General features: G+C 42.7%; 1 protein-coding gene across 3 annotated transcripts in view; it reads left to right on the plus strand.

Moving 5' to 3' along the window:
• Window positions 1-17,939, plus strand: part of OTC (ornithine transcarbamylase) — a gene marked incomplete at both ends in the record, with an annotated part of 55,715 nt that overhangs the window by 11,615 nt on the left and 26,161 nt on the right. For all 3 annotated transcript variants that reach the window (XM_079911063.1, XM_079911065.1, XM_079911064.1), the window contains one exon: window positions 7,973-8,060. In XM_079911063.1, coding sequence (XP_079767189.1) covers window positions 7,973-8,060 — 88 coding nt within the window. The remainder of the gene's footprint in view (window positions 1-7,972; window positions 8,061-17,939) is intronic.

Here is a 17,939-nt window from a genome sequence, read left to right on the forward strand (position 1 = left end):
ATTTCTACTGTGTACATGTGCATCTTAATGGTTGTCGGTTAACACAATTTTTCATCAAAACCTGTTACCTTGGTATTTAGAATGAAAATAGGATGTAATTAAAACTGTCAATTGCTACCCCAGATTTGTGTCAGCCTCTGGGATGGGGTGATCCTCGGAGGACAGTCCTTGAGGCTTCCATCCCAGGCCTGAGTTGCAAAGATACAGCAGCATTTATACTTATCTCGGGGGACAAAATAAAATTCTCCACCCAATAAAATAGATAACTAATAAGAATCTACTGTATAGCATGGGGAACTCTACTCAATACTCTGTAATGACCTATATGGGAACAGAATCTAAAAAAGAGTGAATATACGTATATGTATAACTGATTCACTTTAGTGTAGAGCAGAAACTAACACAACATTGTAAATCAACTACTCTCCAATAAAAATTAATTAAAAAAAATTCTTCACCCAAATCAAGCCATATTAATTGCCCATGTAATATTTTTATTAAAATGTAAGACACCTAGAGAAAAGTGTACAAATCATTAAGTGTCCAGTTCAATGAATTATTACAGTAAACACATCCTTGTAACTAATACCCAGATAGAGAAATAGGATGTGAATAGCACCCAGAAGCCCTCCCTTGTATCTTCTTCCAGTTGCTACTCCCCCCGCCCAACCCCTGCTCCGCCCCCAAAGGGTAACCATTATCCTGGCTTCTAACCTCACAGATTAGTTCTGCTGTTTTCAAACTTTATAGAAATGGAGTCATTCAGCATATGCTCTTTTGTGTCTGGCTTCTTTTGCTCAGCACTATGTTTGGGAGCTGTATCGATGTTGCTGTGTGTGTAGTTGTAGCTTATTCATTCCTCACCCACTCTTTGTGTATGCCTGCCTGCCAAACTGTACAATTCTCCTGTGTGTCTACTGATGACTATACTCTTTTATTGCAAATTAATTGAGCAGATAGGTGGATACATTTATTAATCTTGGTAAGTGCGGCAGCTGATGGAAAAATGCACAGGGCATCCTACGAGATGGTTCTTTTCATTATTTAACACTGGTATTTGACTTTCAAGGTGAAATGGAAGCTAGTGCTTTCCAAGCTGTTTCAAATTCATCATCTTTACAGAGGAGGCAATATAAAAAACGTGATACTATGCTGCAGGAATGAAAGCGAAGCACAGAGAGGTTAATAGCTGCCTTAGTTCTACCAGCAAGAGCTCTCAGAGCCTTTACATTTCCAGAGCGTGAATTCTATTTATAACCCTTCCTCCAAAGCTTGCAGAGATCTGTGAGGAAAAGAAACAGTAAAATAAGATGTACTTTTATTTTCCCAGACAGAAATTAAGATATTAACAGGTGAAATCCTTTGTTCAAAAATATCTGATGTGTACGCATAAACAAGTGAAACAGATAAAAACAAACTCCTCTGGATGAAGAGTGAAGAGAGAGTAGAGACCCGTCCAGCTGTCCTCCTTTCCTCAGCAATGGCAGCTCCTGGTGGCTTCTCAGAACCTCTGACACCTTCCAGAACCACTTAATGCCATCCACGTCTGATGAACTGGTGAATGCTTGACCTGTACTTTTGGACTGGGGTCTGAGGCTTCTTTTCGATCGGTGACCAAAAATTGCAGAGGCAATTCCTTCTTAGAAGCAATGTCCTCCCGTTTAATCTTCTTCAAGAACTGCTGAAGGCTTTGTCGACTGAAAAAAATTGCACAACCTAAAAGTTGAGAATTATGTTTTATTCGGTGGACTTGCTGAGGACTTAAGCCTGGAAGGCAGCCTCTCAGGTAGCTCTGAGGGACTGTTCTGAAGAGGTGAGGGAGGAACCAGGATATACAGGAGTGTTTGCAAAAAAATCCAGGTCGTGGGAACATCAAAAAATTACTGTTAATGAAAGAAAACCAGACATCTCAAGTTACTGAATTTAGCACTTTTTTATGTATGGGAAGAAGCAAGAATCTGGGCTCATGGAAATCATTCCTTTGATATGCACCTTAATTATCTAGGGCCAGTATCCCATTCTTTCCCATCCGGAGTCCCCTCAGGGTGCACTGCTGGGGTGGCTGTAGTGACTGAGGGCTTGGCAGTGGGCAGCCCTTTTGTCTCCATTGGGAGTTCCCTCAGGACTCACCCTCGGGGCGGTGGTAGTGGCTGATAATAGCCCACAGCATCATCTGTGTGCTGACAGGGCAGGCAACATTCTTCATTCACAGCTTCCACTCCTATTTCTTAACACTTTCTGTAACCTCTCTTCCTATCCCTACCTCGTAAGTCCAGGCTTGACGGGAATCTTCGTTATAGCACAAAGAGAAAAATGAAAAGCCAACAAACAAATCCTGGGTTGTCACAGTAAGAGTATGACTTCAAGCAGACTTGCCAGGAGGCCTTAAACTTTCTCTGAAGTCTTCCTCCACAGTCCCCAACCCTCAATGGCATTCATCCCTGTGCCAGGCACATCGTAGGTGCACCGTAAATACTTTCTTGACGAATGTGCAGTATTCATTTTTGTTTAGGTGACTTCCCCTGTTTAGAAATAGATTAAGGGCTCAAGAGTGATTAGTGATTATAATCGTCACTAAATCGCATTAGCTCACTTCACACGTAATAGAAAATTCCATTAACAAAATTAGGAGATGTTTGCAAGTGAAAAGAATGGGTCCTCTCTCCAGAGTCAAAATCCTTCCTGCATTTGTTCAGTAAGTATTTGTTGAATACTTACTATGTACCAGTATTTATTCTAGGTTCCTGAGATTGATATATCAGTGAAAAAAAGAGAGGTAAATCCCTGCCTTCATGAAGCTGACATTCTAGTTGGTACACAGACGAAAAACAATAGACATAATACATTTTAAGTGGATGATATATCACGTTGGAAGGTGATAAGCGCTCTCGGCAAGGAGAAGACTGCCTGGAAGTGAGGGAGAAACGTGTACTCCATTATTTGGACTTTGCCTTTTACTCTGAGTACAATAGGGAAATCTTTGGAGGGTTTTGAACAGAGGAGGAATGTGACCTAACCTGCATTTTAAATGGATCTCTCTGACTGCTCTGTTGAAAATAAACTTCGGGGCTGGGGGTGCAGATGAGATAGAAGCAGGGAAAGCTGTCAGTAGGTTGCTACAGTACATAGAGGCTGGGGCCAGGGTGGTGGCAGAGGAAGGGGTAGGAGGGCCAGATTCGGGATATGTTTCGAAGGGAGAGCCAACAAGATTCCTGATGTATCAGGTAAGAGAGAGGCATCAAGGATGACTTCAAGGTTTCTGTCTGAGCAACTGTGGGCAGGATGGAGCAGGATAGAGCAGGTCGGGCAGGATGGAGGGGAAAATCAAGAGTTCAGTTTTGGAAGTATTGAGTTTGAGATGTCTTTTAGACACACAAGCAAAGATGTTGAAGAGGCAGCTGGGTATTAGTTTGGAGTAGGGGAGTGAAATTTGACCTCGAATACTTGGGAGTCATCAGCATACAGATGGTATTTAAGGCTATGGGACCAGATACAGTTATAAAGGAAATAAGTGTAGACGGGGAGAAGAGGACCAAGGACTAGCCCTGGGGAACATCGACATTAAGAGGTAAAGGAAAAGAGAAAGAACCAGCAATGGCGATTGAGAAGAAGCAACTACCAAGGTAGATGTAAAAGCAAGAGTGTGTGGTGTCCTGGATGGTGTGCGAAGGAAGTTTATCAAGGACAAGGCAGTGAACAACTTTGTTAATTGCTCCAAGGTCAAGAAAAATAAGAACTGAAATGGCCACTAGATGTAGCAATGTGAAAGTCATTGGTAACCTTGGTGAGGGGAGTTTTGGTGCCATGTTGGGGGGCCAAAGACTTATGGGAATAGATTTGAAGGAAATGAGATGAGGAACTGGAGAGAGAAAGAAAAAACAAGAGTTTGGCTGCAAAGAGAGCAAAGAATTAAATGGATACCTGGCAAGGGAAATAAGGACAAGAGAAAGTTTGCATTTTTAAAATTAATGAGTGAAAAAATTAGAATAGCCTATTCACGATGCAGGTAATGTAAGAGAGAAAGGGAAGAGTTGGTAGAGCAACATTCTTGAGTAGGTGAGGGGGCATGGCTTCTAGTTCATACATGGGGTATGGAAAGTTCATCTATGCTGAACAGGAAGGGAAGCAGAACATATAGGTACAGATGCTGACAAGTATGGAAATGGGGTGATGGAATCTGGAAGTTCTCTGTTACCATTTTTTTCATTGAGGTGGGAAGTAAGGTTATCAACTGAGTGCGGCTCTACTTTCAAAATATATCAAGAATCCAATCATTTTCTCATTGCTTCAGTGGTTACTATGCTGGTCCAAGCTATCGATTCTCAGCAAGATTTTTGCAAGTGTCCTGACTGGTCTCCCTGCTCCTGCCCTTGCCCCACTATGGATGTTCTATTAAAACATATGTCCAATCATGTCATCCTCTGCTCCAACCCTCTGATGGCTTCCCGTCTCACTCAGACAAAAGTCAAAGCTGTCGCTTCCTCCCCACCTTCCTTCTGCAGCCTCACCAACTATTACTCTCCTCCTCACACACTCTATACCTTCCACACTAACTTTGTTGTTGTGCCGTGAATCCACCAGTCATGACCCTTCCTCGGGCCCTCAAGACATGCTCTTCCCACTGTCTTGTATGTTTCAACGCGGCTTCCTTGACCATGTTAAAATGATAACTCCTATTCCTTACATTGCCTATCCTCCCTCCCTGCTCTATTTTTCATGTAGCACTTGTCAACATCTAACATACAAGATATTTAATTTACTCATTCAGTGTATTATCCATCTCTCCCCCATTAGAATGAAAGTTCCAGGTAGGCAGGGACTTGTACCTTGTTGTTTACGATGCTTTTCACAGTGCCTAGAACGGCACCAGGCACATACTTTTCGAATGAATGAATAAATTTTAGAACCATGCCATGGGGCTAGGACCTGTTGTGGTCACTCCACAGAGACAAGATGTGCCTCCCACCAAAATTTGGTTTGATTGTTGACAGTGAGGATAACATACTTGCACCAAGAGGGTATGAAAAGGTTTACTATTCACATAATGTGGCTTTCTGGGGAGAGGAGGGCTAGCTCCAAAATTGGTCCCAAAGTGGCATTAGAGAGCAGGAAAATCATATGGCTTGTGCTTTTATTGTGGTTGTGGGGTGAGGCTGGGGTGAAGATGCCCATGCACAGGGCGGGAGGAGAAGGGAGAGTGATGGTGGGTAGCAATCAAACATCATAAATTGAGTCAGATTCTTTATTACAATGCCCATAGCAAGTAGGACTGTTTGTGTGTTTCATGTTCTCTCATTCTACCTGGGATGTAGCACATCAGATCTGCAAGGGATCTTAGGGCTCTAGGCAAACTGCCTGATTTTCAGATGAAGACTGAATCTAGTTCCACTATGTTGTCCTGCCTCTGTAGATCCCAATGTAAGTTGGCTTAGGGGCTGGCTCTCCTAGGAGAAAGCTCTAGGTTCTTAAAAAAACAATCTTGAACAAGTTTTTAGACTCTCTGACTCTCAAAACTCCTGTCTATAAAATTCTTATAATAATATCTAATATGCTCTTTGTCAGGGTGAAGGATTCAATGGAAGAAAGTTTCTGAACTGCCATCACCTGGTAGTGCTCTGTGACTAGTCATTGCTAGAGTCAGAGCATAGTGACCTGTAGCTAAAAAATCATTTGGACGGGGCATTTATAAGAGAATACTTTTAAGTATGAAATAGGTAGAATATAATTATTTTTTAAATGTAGTAACAGAAATGAGAACAATTGTTTTGTCGTGGATTTTTTGTTGTTGTTTTACTTAGGAAAGTTTTCAAATGAACAGAAAGTAGAAAGATTAGCATAATGAGCACCCCAATACCCCTTACATCAATCAACTGTTAATATGTTGCCTTCTTTGATTTATCTGTTCATTTTTCTTAGTGAAATTTTTTTTTTTTTTGGCCACACAGCATGGCATGCAGGATCTTAGTTCCCCAACCAGGGATCGAACCCGTGTCCCCTGCAGTGGAAGCATGGAGTCTTAATCACTGGACTGCCAGAGAAGTCCCAGTTAGTGAAATACTTTAAAGTAAATTAAAGCTACAATGAAATTTTACCTCAAAATATATCAGTATGCATATTTCAAATAACTAAGAATATTTTCTGTATAGCTACAATATCATTATCATACCTAATAAAAATGATTTGTTAATATCACCTATCCACATTCAAATTGCATTAAGGTTTCAGTGGGCTGTTTCATGAGACTTTGGGTCAAATTCCCCTTCATGAGTCTAAAACTCTTTGTCCCCCAACTCACCATGAGATTAATGATTTCCTCCTTTCTCATGGGAAACAAGTAGGATTAGAAAATTGTGACTTGCATATTTTCCAAAAGACAAAGTAGGTATGTTACAATAAGGAGGAAAAAAGTAATGTTTGCAAAATTCCTCAGACACGTCTCTATCTTGTAATTATACTTATTTGCCTTTACATTGTATATCTAAGAAAGCCTGCCTATTGAACCTGTCTCAAATGAGAAAGTAAAGTTCTGATTGGATGTCACCATTTCCCATAATTTTGCCTCAGGGCATGTGGTAAAAGGGCTCTCCTTGTTACCACAGAGTTTAGCTATGGCTTGGGGCAGGCCCCTCTCTGTGTCATCCTCCCCAGACCAATGGAATGTGCTATGAGGGTGGGGAAGGAGCCATCCTCATCTGCTCAGATGTCTGCAATAACCTCACATCCCATGGAGGGCTGAAAAGTGGTGAGGGCAGTATGCAAGTGGTGCTTAGCCCTGTCTTGGTTGGAGGATAAATACAGCAGTTGAATGACCTTCTGATCTTGCTGATCTTTAGTGACCTGAAATTGCCATTTCAATACTCACTTTATTTTCAATTTTTAAATAATTAAGGGCTTGGGCTTCCCTGGTGGTGCAGTGGTTAAGAATCTGCCTGCCAATGCAGGGGACACGGGTTCAAGCACTTGTCCTGGAAGATCCCACATGCTATGGAGCAGCTAAGCCCGTGTGCCACATGAGCCTGCGCTCTAGAGCCCATGAGTCACAACTACTGAGCCCACGTGCAACAAGTACTGAAGCCCGCGTACCTAGAACCTGTGCTCCACAACAAGAGAAGCCACTGCAATGAGAAGCCCACGCACCACAATGAAGAGAAGCCCCCGCTCGCCACAACTAGAGAAAGCCCGCGTGCAGCAACGAAGACCCAATGCAGCCAAAAATAAATAAAATTAATTTATTTAAAAAAAATTAACCTATAATCTATATACTGGAAGACGCACAGATCTTAAGTGTACAGTTCAATAAGTGTTGAGGAATACATATACTCACATATATGGGTTTGTAACGTACAAACTGTCAAGGTATAAAGTATTCCTGTAACCCCAGAAAGTTCACCAATGCTCCTTCCCAGCCAATCAGCCTCTCCAGAAGCAACTAGTGCTTTAATTTCAGCCACTCTATGTTAGTTTTGCCCATTCTAGAACTTCATATAAATGGAATTATACATTATGTACTCTTTTGTGTCTAGCTTCTTTCATTCAGCATAATGCTTGTGAGATTCATCCATGTTGTACGTATAGTAGTGCATTCCTTTTTATTACTGAATAGTATTCCATTGTAATCCATGATATCCCATACTATAGTTTATTTTCCCATTTTCCTGGTGGACATCATTATATATTTTAAAGAATAAAAATGAGGTATAGTCTCCAAATGAGAACATGCCCCATATTGCCAAGATCTGAACAAGAGGGTGGAGAAATGGGCACACATCTGAAGGAGAGTTAAGCGCTGGTACAGAAAATTTCATCTACTTCTCTCCGTTCCTCATTATGCTTTCCCTGGGAATTCCCTATCAGAGAGGCTGGTGAGATTGAAAGATTTTGACTTTTCAATTGAGATGGTGCTGATTGCTCACAATTTTGTTGGCTACTTTCTTTTTTTCAAAATGTCTTTTTTCTCTCTCTTTTACTGTAGGCTTTGCACTTCTGGGAGGACACCCTTGTTTTCTTACCACACAAGATATTCATTTGGGTGTGAATGAAAGTCTCATGGACACAGCACGGTTTGTAAATCTTCTCTTTGAAGCTTATTTCAGAATTGATGGATAAATGTCAAAAAGAAAATATGCTTCTCTTTAAATAGTGGTTTTCCCTCTTGGACTGTTCTCTGTTTTCCTTCTTTCCCTCTTTATCTGATGTTCTGAATGCCTCTCCCTCATCCTCTGGCCACTTTCCATGGGTTAAGATAATATTTTTTCTTAGCAATTTGAAGAGGTTTCTGATTATAAAATTTCAAACTTTGGGAAATATGGTCATTAAACATGACATTTTAAAAAATTAATTAATTAATCAATTAATTATTTATTTATGGCTGTGTTGGGTCTTTGTTGCTGCACGCAGGCTTTCTCTAGTTGCGGTGAGCAGGGGCTACTCTTTGTTACGGTGTGCGGGCTTCTAACTGCGGTGGCCTCTCTTGCTGCGGAGCACGGGCTCTAGGCGCGCGGGCTTCAGTAGTTGTGGCATGCGGGCTCGGTAGTTGTGGCTCGCGGGCTCTAGAGCGCAGGCTCAGTAGTTGTGGCGCACAGGCTTAGTTGCTCCGGGCATGTGGGATCTTCCTGGACCAGGGCTCGAACCCGTGTCCCCTGTGTTGGCAGGCGGATTCTTAACCACTGCACCACCAGGGAAGTCCAAGCATGACTCTTATGTTTTACAGTTGAAGAAATGGAGGTCCAGGGAAACTGACATGTTCAATGACCCATAACCTGCTAGCATCAGAGCAGGTAGTGATATTAATAGCTAACATTTATTGAACATTTATTCTGTGTCAGGCATTGTTCTAACTCATTTAATCCTTATAACAACCCAAACATATTGGCATAAAGAAGTGAAACAACTTAATTAGGGACATACTAGCTTCTATAACACAAAAATCTCAAAATGTCAATGGCTTAACATAGTGCAAATGTTCCTGATTGATAAGACGGAAGGACTGATTATTTGTGTGGCCATTCAGGAACTCTGGATGAGAATGGCTCTACCATCTTCAACATGTGGCCTCCAAGGTTATCCTGGGTGTCAGCATCCAGCCAGGAGCTAGGGGAAGATAGCATGGAGACCGGATGCTTGCTTTAAAGCCACATTAGCAGGAAAGTGGCACAATCACTTCCACTCACATTCTATTGGCAAGTACTATTAGCTCAGCCCTACCTAGATGAAAGTGGAGGTGGGAAAAGGCTCTTAACCACTTAACTATAGTTAGAGACTGAAACATAGGCCCTCTGACTCCTCATGCAGTGCCCTCACTATTGTATCATGTCTGATTGAGAAATACAGAGCAAATGTCTTTGTTTAAATATTTCGCCCTTGATATCTAAGACTAATGATTATTTTCTGAAAACGATGTGCGATAAAGCAACTCCTTGCAGACACTGGCTGCTTTCTATGGCAGCTACCCTAGTATATACTAAAAATCCACCTCATTTGAATTGCTGAAGAGATTTGAAATAACTCATCTTTAAACCTTTTAGTTACGGTATTTCAGATGGGACAATGTCAGCATTAAGAAGTGTTGTGTTCATCTTCTGGATGCAAGGGACAAAAAGAATAAATAAACATAAATGAGTTTTTCTTCCAAATATGCTGCCACTGACTGGAATTATATTTGCCTAATAACTGTTTCCACAAAAGTGAAATATACTTTATTCAAGAGCAAATATTACAAGCTGGTTAGGGGTTGAAGCCGGGGCCACAGTCAGGAAAGAAGTCTCAGTGGGGATCCTCTATATAGGACCAAGTGAATGATGGTGAATGAGTCATGTGTGAACTCGTGGTTGGAAGAAGGTGCAGCTGGAGGAACAGATGAACATCCAACAAAGAGCTAAGGAGTGCGCATTGGCAGCAAGAAAGAGGTCAGGGCCCAGAAATCAGTGGAGTAGGCAGGACCCCAAAAGCAAGAGACGAATAGCCAAGCATGGGTTGAAAGCCGAGGATGAGTAAAAACATATTTTTTCCGTGCTTGCTCTCCACACAATTCGCACTGCAAGTCCTTAGTTAGAGGAGCTCTACACAGATCCTAGGAAAAATAATCTGCTCACAAGTCCCAATATGATTGGGACTTTTTTTTTTTTTTTTTTTTTGGTACGCGGGCCCCTCACTGTTGTGGCCTCTCCCATTGCGGAGCACAGGCTCTGGACGCGCAGGCTCAGTGGCCATGGCTCATGGCCCAGCCGCTCTGCGGCATGCGGGATCTTCCCGGACCGGGGCACGAACCCGTGTCCCCTGCATCGGCAGGCGGACTCTCAACCACTGCGCCACCAGGGAAGCCGTGATTGGGACTTTTTAGTCCATACAATTAATTCCATTGCTACATGGATACACAAAATTGGATCCATAGAATTCCTTCTGGTCATTCCATCTTATCCAAAAGACTCGAAGGAAAATAATCATAGCTCCTTCTTAAAGGGTGTATACTATGGACCTCTTGTACTATTATCGCTAAATCTTTGTAAAAACCTTACAGGGACTTCCCTGGGGGTCCAGAGGTTAAGATTCTGTGCTTCCACTGCAGGGGGCACAGGCTCAACCCCTGGTAGGGGAACTAAGATCCCACAAGCCATGCAGCGCAGCCAAAAAAAAAAAAAGAAAACTTACAAAGTAAGTATTATTGGCCCAGTTATTTTATAGATGATGAAACCATGACTCAGAGAAGTAATCGAGCTTAGCAGCTAAGTCAGCATTTAAATCATGCTGGTTTTTTAAGGCCATGCTGTTTTGGTTTACTCCTACTGTCTCTTTTATACAGTTAATGAGAGCGGCAGTGAAATGAGTTATGGAAAACATTGGCTTGTGCGCTGCAAGGTCCCCAAGACCACCCCCATGTTTGATGATTCACTAGGAGGGTTCACAGGACTCAGCATATAGTCAGACGTGTGGCTATATTTATTACAGTGAACGTATACAAAGCGCAATCAACAAAGGGAAAAGGCACGTGAGGAGAAATCTGAAGGAAACCAGGTCCAAGCTCCCAGGAGTCCTCTCCCAGTGGAGTCACTCAGGATGCGCTTAACTCCCTTAGTAAGGAGTTGTGACAACATGTGTAAAATGTTATCCACCAGGGATGCTCCTTAGAGACTCAGTACCCAGGGTTTTTATTGGGGAATGGTCCCATAGCATGCTCTGTTTGACATGTACCCAAATTCCAGACTCCCAGAAGGAAAGCAGGTGTTCATTTTAAACCATATTGTTTACAAAAAAACATTTTAGGCACAGGGAGTTCCTCTTAGCAGTCCTGGGAATGGTGGAAACCCTCCCCAAACTGAAGCTCCCAGACGCCATCCAAGGGCCAATCTTACACTCAGGCCTTTCAAAGGACAGCGGACAGGACTGCTATGTTAACTCTTTCCTGCGTGGCTTGGAAATCGAAAGACTCGAGATCTAGTCCAAGCTTTGCCACTTACCTACTCTGTGACCTCCACGGGTGAAAATTTCTCTGGATCTTAGTTTCCTTTTCTATAAAATGAGGGCGTTCCGATGTCGAAGGCCCACTTTATACTCTCAAATGTAAGCAAACGTATTAAGGTCATAGTCCTTAAACAGAGGTGTGTCCCAGTGTAAACCATGTGTAGACAGATGCAGAGTAATTTGGATCTGGGTAGAGATAGGAGGTAGAGAGAGAATTCCAAGGGTTCTAAAGCTAGTTTGAGAATTATGTTGGGGAACCTGTTAAAATGCAAAATTCTACGCCCCACACTCAGGACTTCTAATTTTGTAGGTTAGGGTTCAGTTGGTGTCTGGGAATCTATATTTTTTTTTTTTTTTTTTTTGTGGTACACGGGCCTCTCACTGTTGTGGCCTCTCCCGTTGCGGAGCACAGGCTCCAGGCTCGGCAGCCATGGCTCACGGGCCCAGCTGCTCCGCAGCATGTGGGATCCTCCCAGACCGGGGCACGAACCTGCGTCCCCTGCATCGGCAGGCGGACTCTCAACCACTGTGCCACCAGGGAAGCCCTGGGAATCTATATTTTAACAAGCTCCTCAAGTGATTCTGCTGCAAGCGGGGCTGGACCACACTTGGAGAGACCCTGAATTGGGAGGTTGTGTAGTCATCCTGGCTGTTGTGCTATCAATCTATGCTAGTGTGTTAGTAAAGAAGGGACAGCTAGTAAGATATGTATATGGTCTCATGCTAACTGAATGTGAAGGGTACACTGATAGTGCAGGCAACATGGTTTCAGATTTGTTATTCTTAAAATATATATGTATATATTAGCAGAAGCAGGAAAATGAAAGGAGTTTCTGCTTCGGGAAGAAGGTGAGAGACTAGGTATTGGACATATTGCATTAAACGTTGAACCTCCACGTACAAATGTCCATGAGCCACTGGAGATAAAGAATTTGGGTAAAGTTGATAGCTGGAGAAATAGAAGTATAAACTCAGTGGTAGAAAATGAGCTGCAGAGTCTCACTGTGTGAGAATTCCAGAAGGCTGAACCTTGAGGACAGGTGCAGTTAGGGAGGGACAGGAGGAAATCGTTAGGGTCCGAAGTAAATAAGGTTAGTACAATATCAGAGGAGGCTGGAATGGTAGATGGGGATGGCAGAAAAGGGGTTAGAGTAGCTATTGTGGAAACATTTCTTTTGTGCATCCCATTCCTGCTTAATCTGCCAAAATCTCTGACAAACAAGATATGGCTGAGATTCAGAAATTCAGTCAATCTAAACTGAAGAAGACAAGAGAAATCCACTGCCTTGCACAGAAGTAATTGAACAGGAGAAGCAAGGAGGTGAATCTCAATGACATCTACTCTGCCGATATGTACGGTACAATCCATAGCAATTGCCCCCTTGCTTTTTGTAGACCTTAAACTCTGTAAGATGCAAAGAGATTGGATGATGTTTAAATGGTAGTGCTGGCCCTTTTGTTGTTTTGTTTTGTTTAGTTTTGTTTTTTTGCGGTACGCGGGCGGGCCTCTCCCCGCTGTGGCCTCTCCCGTTGCAGAGCACAGGCTCCGGACACGCGGGCTCAGCGGCCATGGCTCACAGGCCTAGCCACCCCGTGGCATGTGGGATCTTCCCGGACCGGGGCCCGAACCCGCATCCCCTGCATCGGCAGGTGGACTCTCAACCACTGCGCCACCAGGGAAGCCCAGTGCTGGCCCTTTTGAATCAAGAGAAAAGTGCACACTTGACACTGATTGATGGCGTTGCTTCTCTGTCTGCCTGTCTCACTGCTTTGGGGGCCTGGTGAAAAAAAAAAGTGACTACCCAGGGCTTCCCTGGTGGTCCAGTGGTTAAGATGCCATGCTTCCAATGCAGGGGGCATGGGTTCGATCCGTGGTTGGAGAACTAAGATCTCACATGCTGCGTGGCATTGCCAAAATAAATAAATAAATTAATTAATTAATTTTTTTAAAAAAGTCACTACCCATTGGTGAAAAAAGAACCGGATGGGGAACACACTGAATGTGGCAACAGGAAAAAAAAAGAAAGAAAGAAAGAAAGAAAATTGGGCCATTCTCCTGAAACCTGTTAAATGCAGTTTCCAAAATGTCACTTATTTAGTCAAATGACTTAATTATTCATTTATTCAAAAATATTTACTGAATGCCTAGTTTTTCTTCCAGGATTTTAGCACTGAGAATAAAATGCTGATCAAATCAAACAAAACACTTTTTCAAGTGGAAATTACATTCTAGAGGGAGGAGACTTTGACTAAACAAAAAATAAAGCATGAATACAATAGGAGGTTGAAATAAGTGCTATGATGAAGTCAAAGTAGGGTGATCTGTGGGTGGATTTGGGGGCGCCTTTAGATTGGGTGGTCAGGGAAGGCCTCTCTGAGGAGGTGACAGTGAAGTGGAGAGCTCACTGAAAAGACAGAGCCAGGGATGCCAAGCTGTGCGAAAAGCACCTCAGACAAAAAGAGTTGCTGGTACAAAAGCTTAAGGTGGGCTTCCCCGGTGGTGCAGTGGTTAAGAATCCGCCTGCCAATGCAGGGGACATGGGTTCGAGCCCTGGTCCAGGAAGATCCCACATGCCGCGAAGCAACTAAGCCCGTGTGCCACAACTACTGAGCCTGCGCTCTAGAGCCCATGAGCCACAACTACTGAGCCCATGTGCCACAACTACTGAAGCCCGTGTGCCTAGAGCCCGTGCTCCGCAACAAGAGAAGCCACTGCAGTGAGAGGCCAATGCACCGCAACGGAGAGTAGCCCCCGCTCGCTGCAACTAGAGAAAGCCCGCACACAGCAACGAAGACCCAACGCAGCCAAAAATAAAAAATAAATAAAATAAAATAAATAAATTTATTAAAAAAAAGAAAAAAAAGCTTAAGGCAAGAACAAACTTGATGCACTCAGGAGCAGAAGGACAGCCGGCAATGTTTTTACATCTACAAAGAAACATACTTTAAACTTGAAAGTTAAAAAAAAATGTACCCTTACAAGTTAGTCCTGTCTTGGCCACCAAAGGAAGGAAAAACCAGATCAAGGAGTAAAAGACCTAAATACACATTCAAAATAAAAGGTATTTCGCTTTTCTTACTTGATTACAATAATAAAACCTGTTCACTCTTCAAAATATAGTAGGGGAATTCTCCTTAGCTAAGTCTCAGTTGAGTATCATGTAATCTGAGGGTACTGGTGGGGAGTGAAGGGGAGCATTGAGATGGAGCTGTCGCCTGATATTGTGGAGGAGTTGGTATGTCAGGGCCCCCAAGACCACCCCCGGGTTCAATGATTCATTAGGAGGATTCACAGGACTCAGCATATGGTCATGGCTAAGATTCATTATAAAAAAACCAGCAAAGAGAAAAGGCACGTGGGGCCAAGTCCAGGGGAGACCAGGCACAAGCTTGCAAGGGTCTTCTCCCTGTGGGATCACACAGGACATGCTTAATTCCTCCAGCAATCAGTTGTGGCAACACGTGTGAAATGTTGTCTTCCAGGAAGCCCATTAGAGACTCAGTGCATAATATATATATATTTTTTAGTGCATAAGATTTTTACGGGGAGCTGCTCACATAGGCACCCTCTGCCTAGCGTGAAGCTAAATTCTAGGCTCGCAGAAGGAAAGCAGGTGTTCAGCATAATCCGTAGTGTTTATAAAAACAGTTTAGGTAGTGAGCCATCCTTATTATTTCTAGGAGTGGTGGAGACCTTCCCAAAGTCCAAGTGCCAGCTAAGGGCCAACCTTGTAAGCAGGCCTTTTGAAGATAGCCATCTCAGGACTGCTATGTTAGCTCTTTTTTTGTACAACTGGGCTATCATCTCTCTTCTGGATTTTGCTAGATATAATGTAACTAGTAAGGGAGTGTATCCTACACTCATGGGAAGACAGCCCTAAGATTTGAATTGTTTCCTCAGTTCACTGTGGATCCCTGTAGGGCCAGGCTCCCATTGGAGAAAATGAACCATTGCTCACTTCCCTCTTTAGAAAAGTCTCTCTCGGCGACTCTTTTCCACCCCCTAACATATCAGAAGACACAAAAGACATACATATATATTCAGTTAAATTTACTTCAGATTTGAGGGTGTTTTCAGATTTTGTCAATTCTCTGGTGCTCTACTGGGGTTAAGAGTTGGATATTCTATTTTTTTCCTCACTCTGGGCTTGTCTTTTTAGATGTGACACCAGAAGTGACAGTTTAGCATGACTCAGATCACTTATTCTTTGGAAGTTTAAAAACGGATGTATGCTAACACATATATACAGAATCTAAAAAAAAAATTGTGATGAAGAACCTAGGGGCAAGATGGGAATAAGGACGCAGACCTACTACAGAATGGACTTGAGGATATGGGGAGGGGGAAGGGTAAGCTGGGATGAAGTGAGAGAGTGGCATGGACATATATACACTACCAAACGTAAAATAGATAGCTAGGGGGAAGCAGCCGCATAGCACAGGAGATCAGCTCAGTGCTTTGTGACCACCTAGAGGGGTGGGATAGGGAGGGTGGGAGGGAGATGCAAGAGGGAGGAGATATGGGGATATATGTATATATATAGCTGATTCACTTTGTTATAAAGCAGAAACTAACACACCATTGTAAAGCAATTATACTCCAATAAAGATGTAAAAAAAAAAGTATTACCATTAAAAAAAAAAAGGATGAAACTTAGCAACAGTAGTGGGACATTTTCACTCCAGTTTCAAGGCTTTCTGTTTCTTCCATAATGACAGCTGTTCATGCCTAATGCTCTGAGTCCACTATTGAAAGGTACATAATACCTTCACAGTCATTTTCACTTTAATACAGTACTTAGTAAAACAGCTTCAGGAACCATGTGTATGAAAGGCACCATATAAAACCAAATAATGTAACATTGTTCTACTCTAATTAGGTCCCCTATAGATGTAACTCACTTATGGTACGGATCGCTGAAGTGTTTTCTGCCAGTGTAAAACCAGTAGAAAGGAAAATCAGCATAAACCACTGTTAGTTTCCTAGGGCTGCCATACATATTACCACAAACTTGGTAGCTTAAAAACAACACAGATCTATACTCTCAAAGTTCTGGAGGCTAGAAGCCCCAAATCCATGTGTCAGCAAGGCCATGCTCTCCCTGAAGGCTCTAGGAAAGAATCCTTCCTTGTTCCTTCCTAGCTTCTGGTGGCTCTCAGCAATCTTTGGCATTCCTTGGTCTCTAGCTACATCACTCCAATCTCTGCTTCCACCTTAACCTTCTCTGTGTATCTCTGTGTATCCTCTCCTCTTCTAAGAAGAACAACAGTCATTGGATTAGGGGCCCACCCTACTCCAGTATGACCTCATCTTAACTGATTACATCTTCAAAGACCCTACTTCCAAACAAGGCCTCATTCTGAGTTTCCTGGTAGATAAGAATTTGGGGGACACCATTCAACCCACTACACAAGCACATATTCACATGCCCCTGCAGCAACATGGAAGGGTTTCAAATCATTGTCATTCTGATAGCTCAAATAATGGAAGTTATAAAGGGATTTTTGGATGAGACATATTTGTTGTTTTTTTTTTTGCGGTACACGGGCCTCTCACTGCCGTGGCCTCTCCCGCTGCAGAGCACAGGCTCCGGACGCACAGGCCCAGGAGACATATTTCTTAAGAGTAGCAGTGGGAAAAAAAAAAAGACTAGGAGTGAACTACTGTTATATTGAAAGGAATGTTTTGAAAAGCTGGAATACTGATCTTAAGATATTTATACCAATGATATTAAGACCAAAAAAGGTAATCTTACTTAGGTTTCTTGGTAAAATGTTGTAAAATATTGGCACCTAATGGGAAATACGTACCTGATTAGGTACTAATAAATTTGTATCTAATAGGAAATACGATATCTCCAAGAATCTTTACAGAGGCCACCAAGAAACTAGCAGCATGGCAGTTGTAGGTCCTTGGGTAAATGGTAACAAAAGCTAGTTGTTCACAACATGAAATATGATATAGCCATAGTTCAGAGGCAGTTTGCCACAGCGTAGAGAGTAGGGGCTTTGAAGCAGGGCTGGGCTTCAGTTCAAGTCACAGCTCATACCACATTGGCCCTGTGGTTTGGACCAGTTGCTTCTGAAACTTAGGTTTCTCGGTTGTAAAATGGAGATACAAATACGTATCTCAATGAGTTTATATGAGGATAAATCAGATAGTGCTTTTAAAGGACAGGCCCACAGAAGAAATTCAAGTACTGTTGGTTGAATCAAGGTATGGGCTAACTCAATCTCAGGACAAGCTCTGATTCAATTCTGGCCATCTTTGTGATCTCCTAGTCAGCTTATGCTGACCCAACACTGAGATTCCTATAGCGCATTTTGAGGAGGTCATTCTGAACGCCATTATGCCCTACCCATTTATCTCTGAGGTCTTCAAAACTAGGAACTAACATATAAGTCAAAAGGCTTCTGTCTTCCTAAATAAGTTGCATATGGCAACTTGGGCTTCTTCCAACCTTAGCCCACTTGAGAGGAGC

The sequence above is a fragment of the Stenella coeruleoalba genome (assembly GCF_951394435.1).
Source record: "Stenella coeruleoalba genome assembly, chromosome: X".
NCBI classification, from domain to species: domain Eukaryota; kingdom Metazoa; phylum Chordata; class Mammalia; order Artiodactyla; family Delphinidae; genus Stenella; species Stenella coeruleoalba.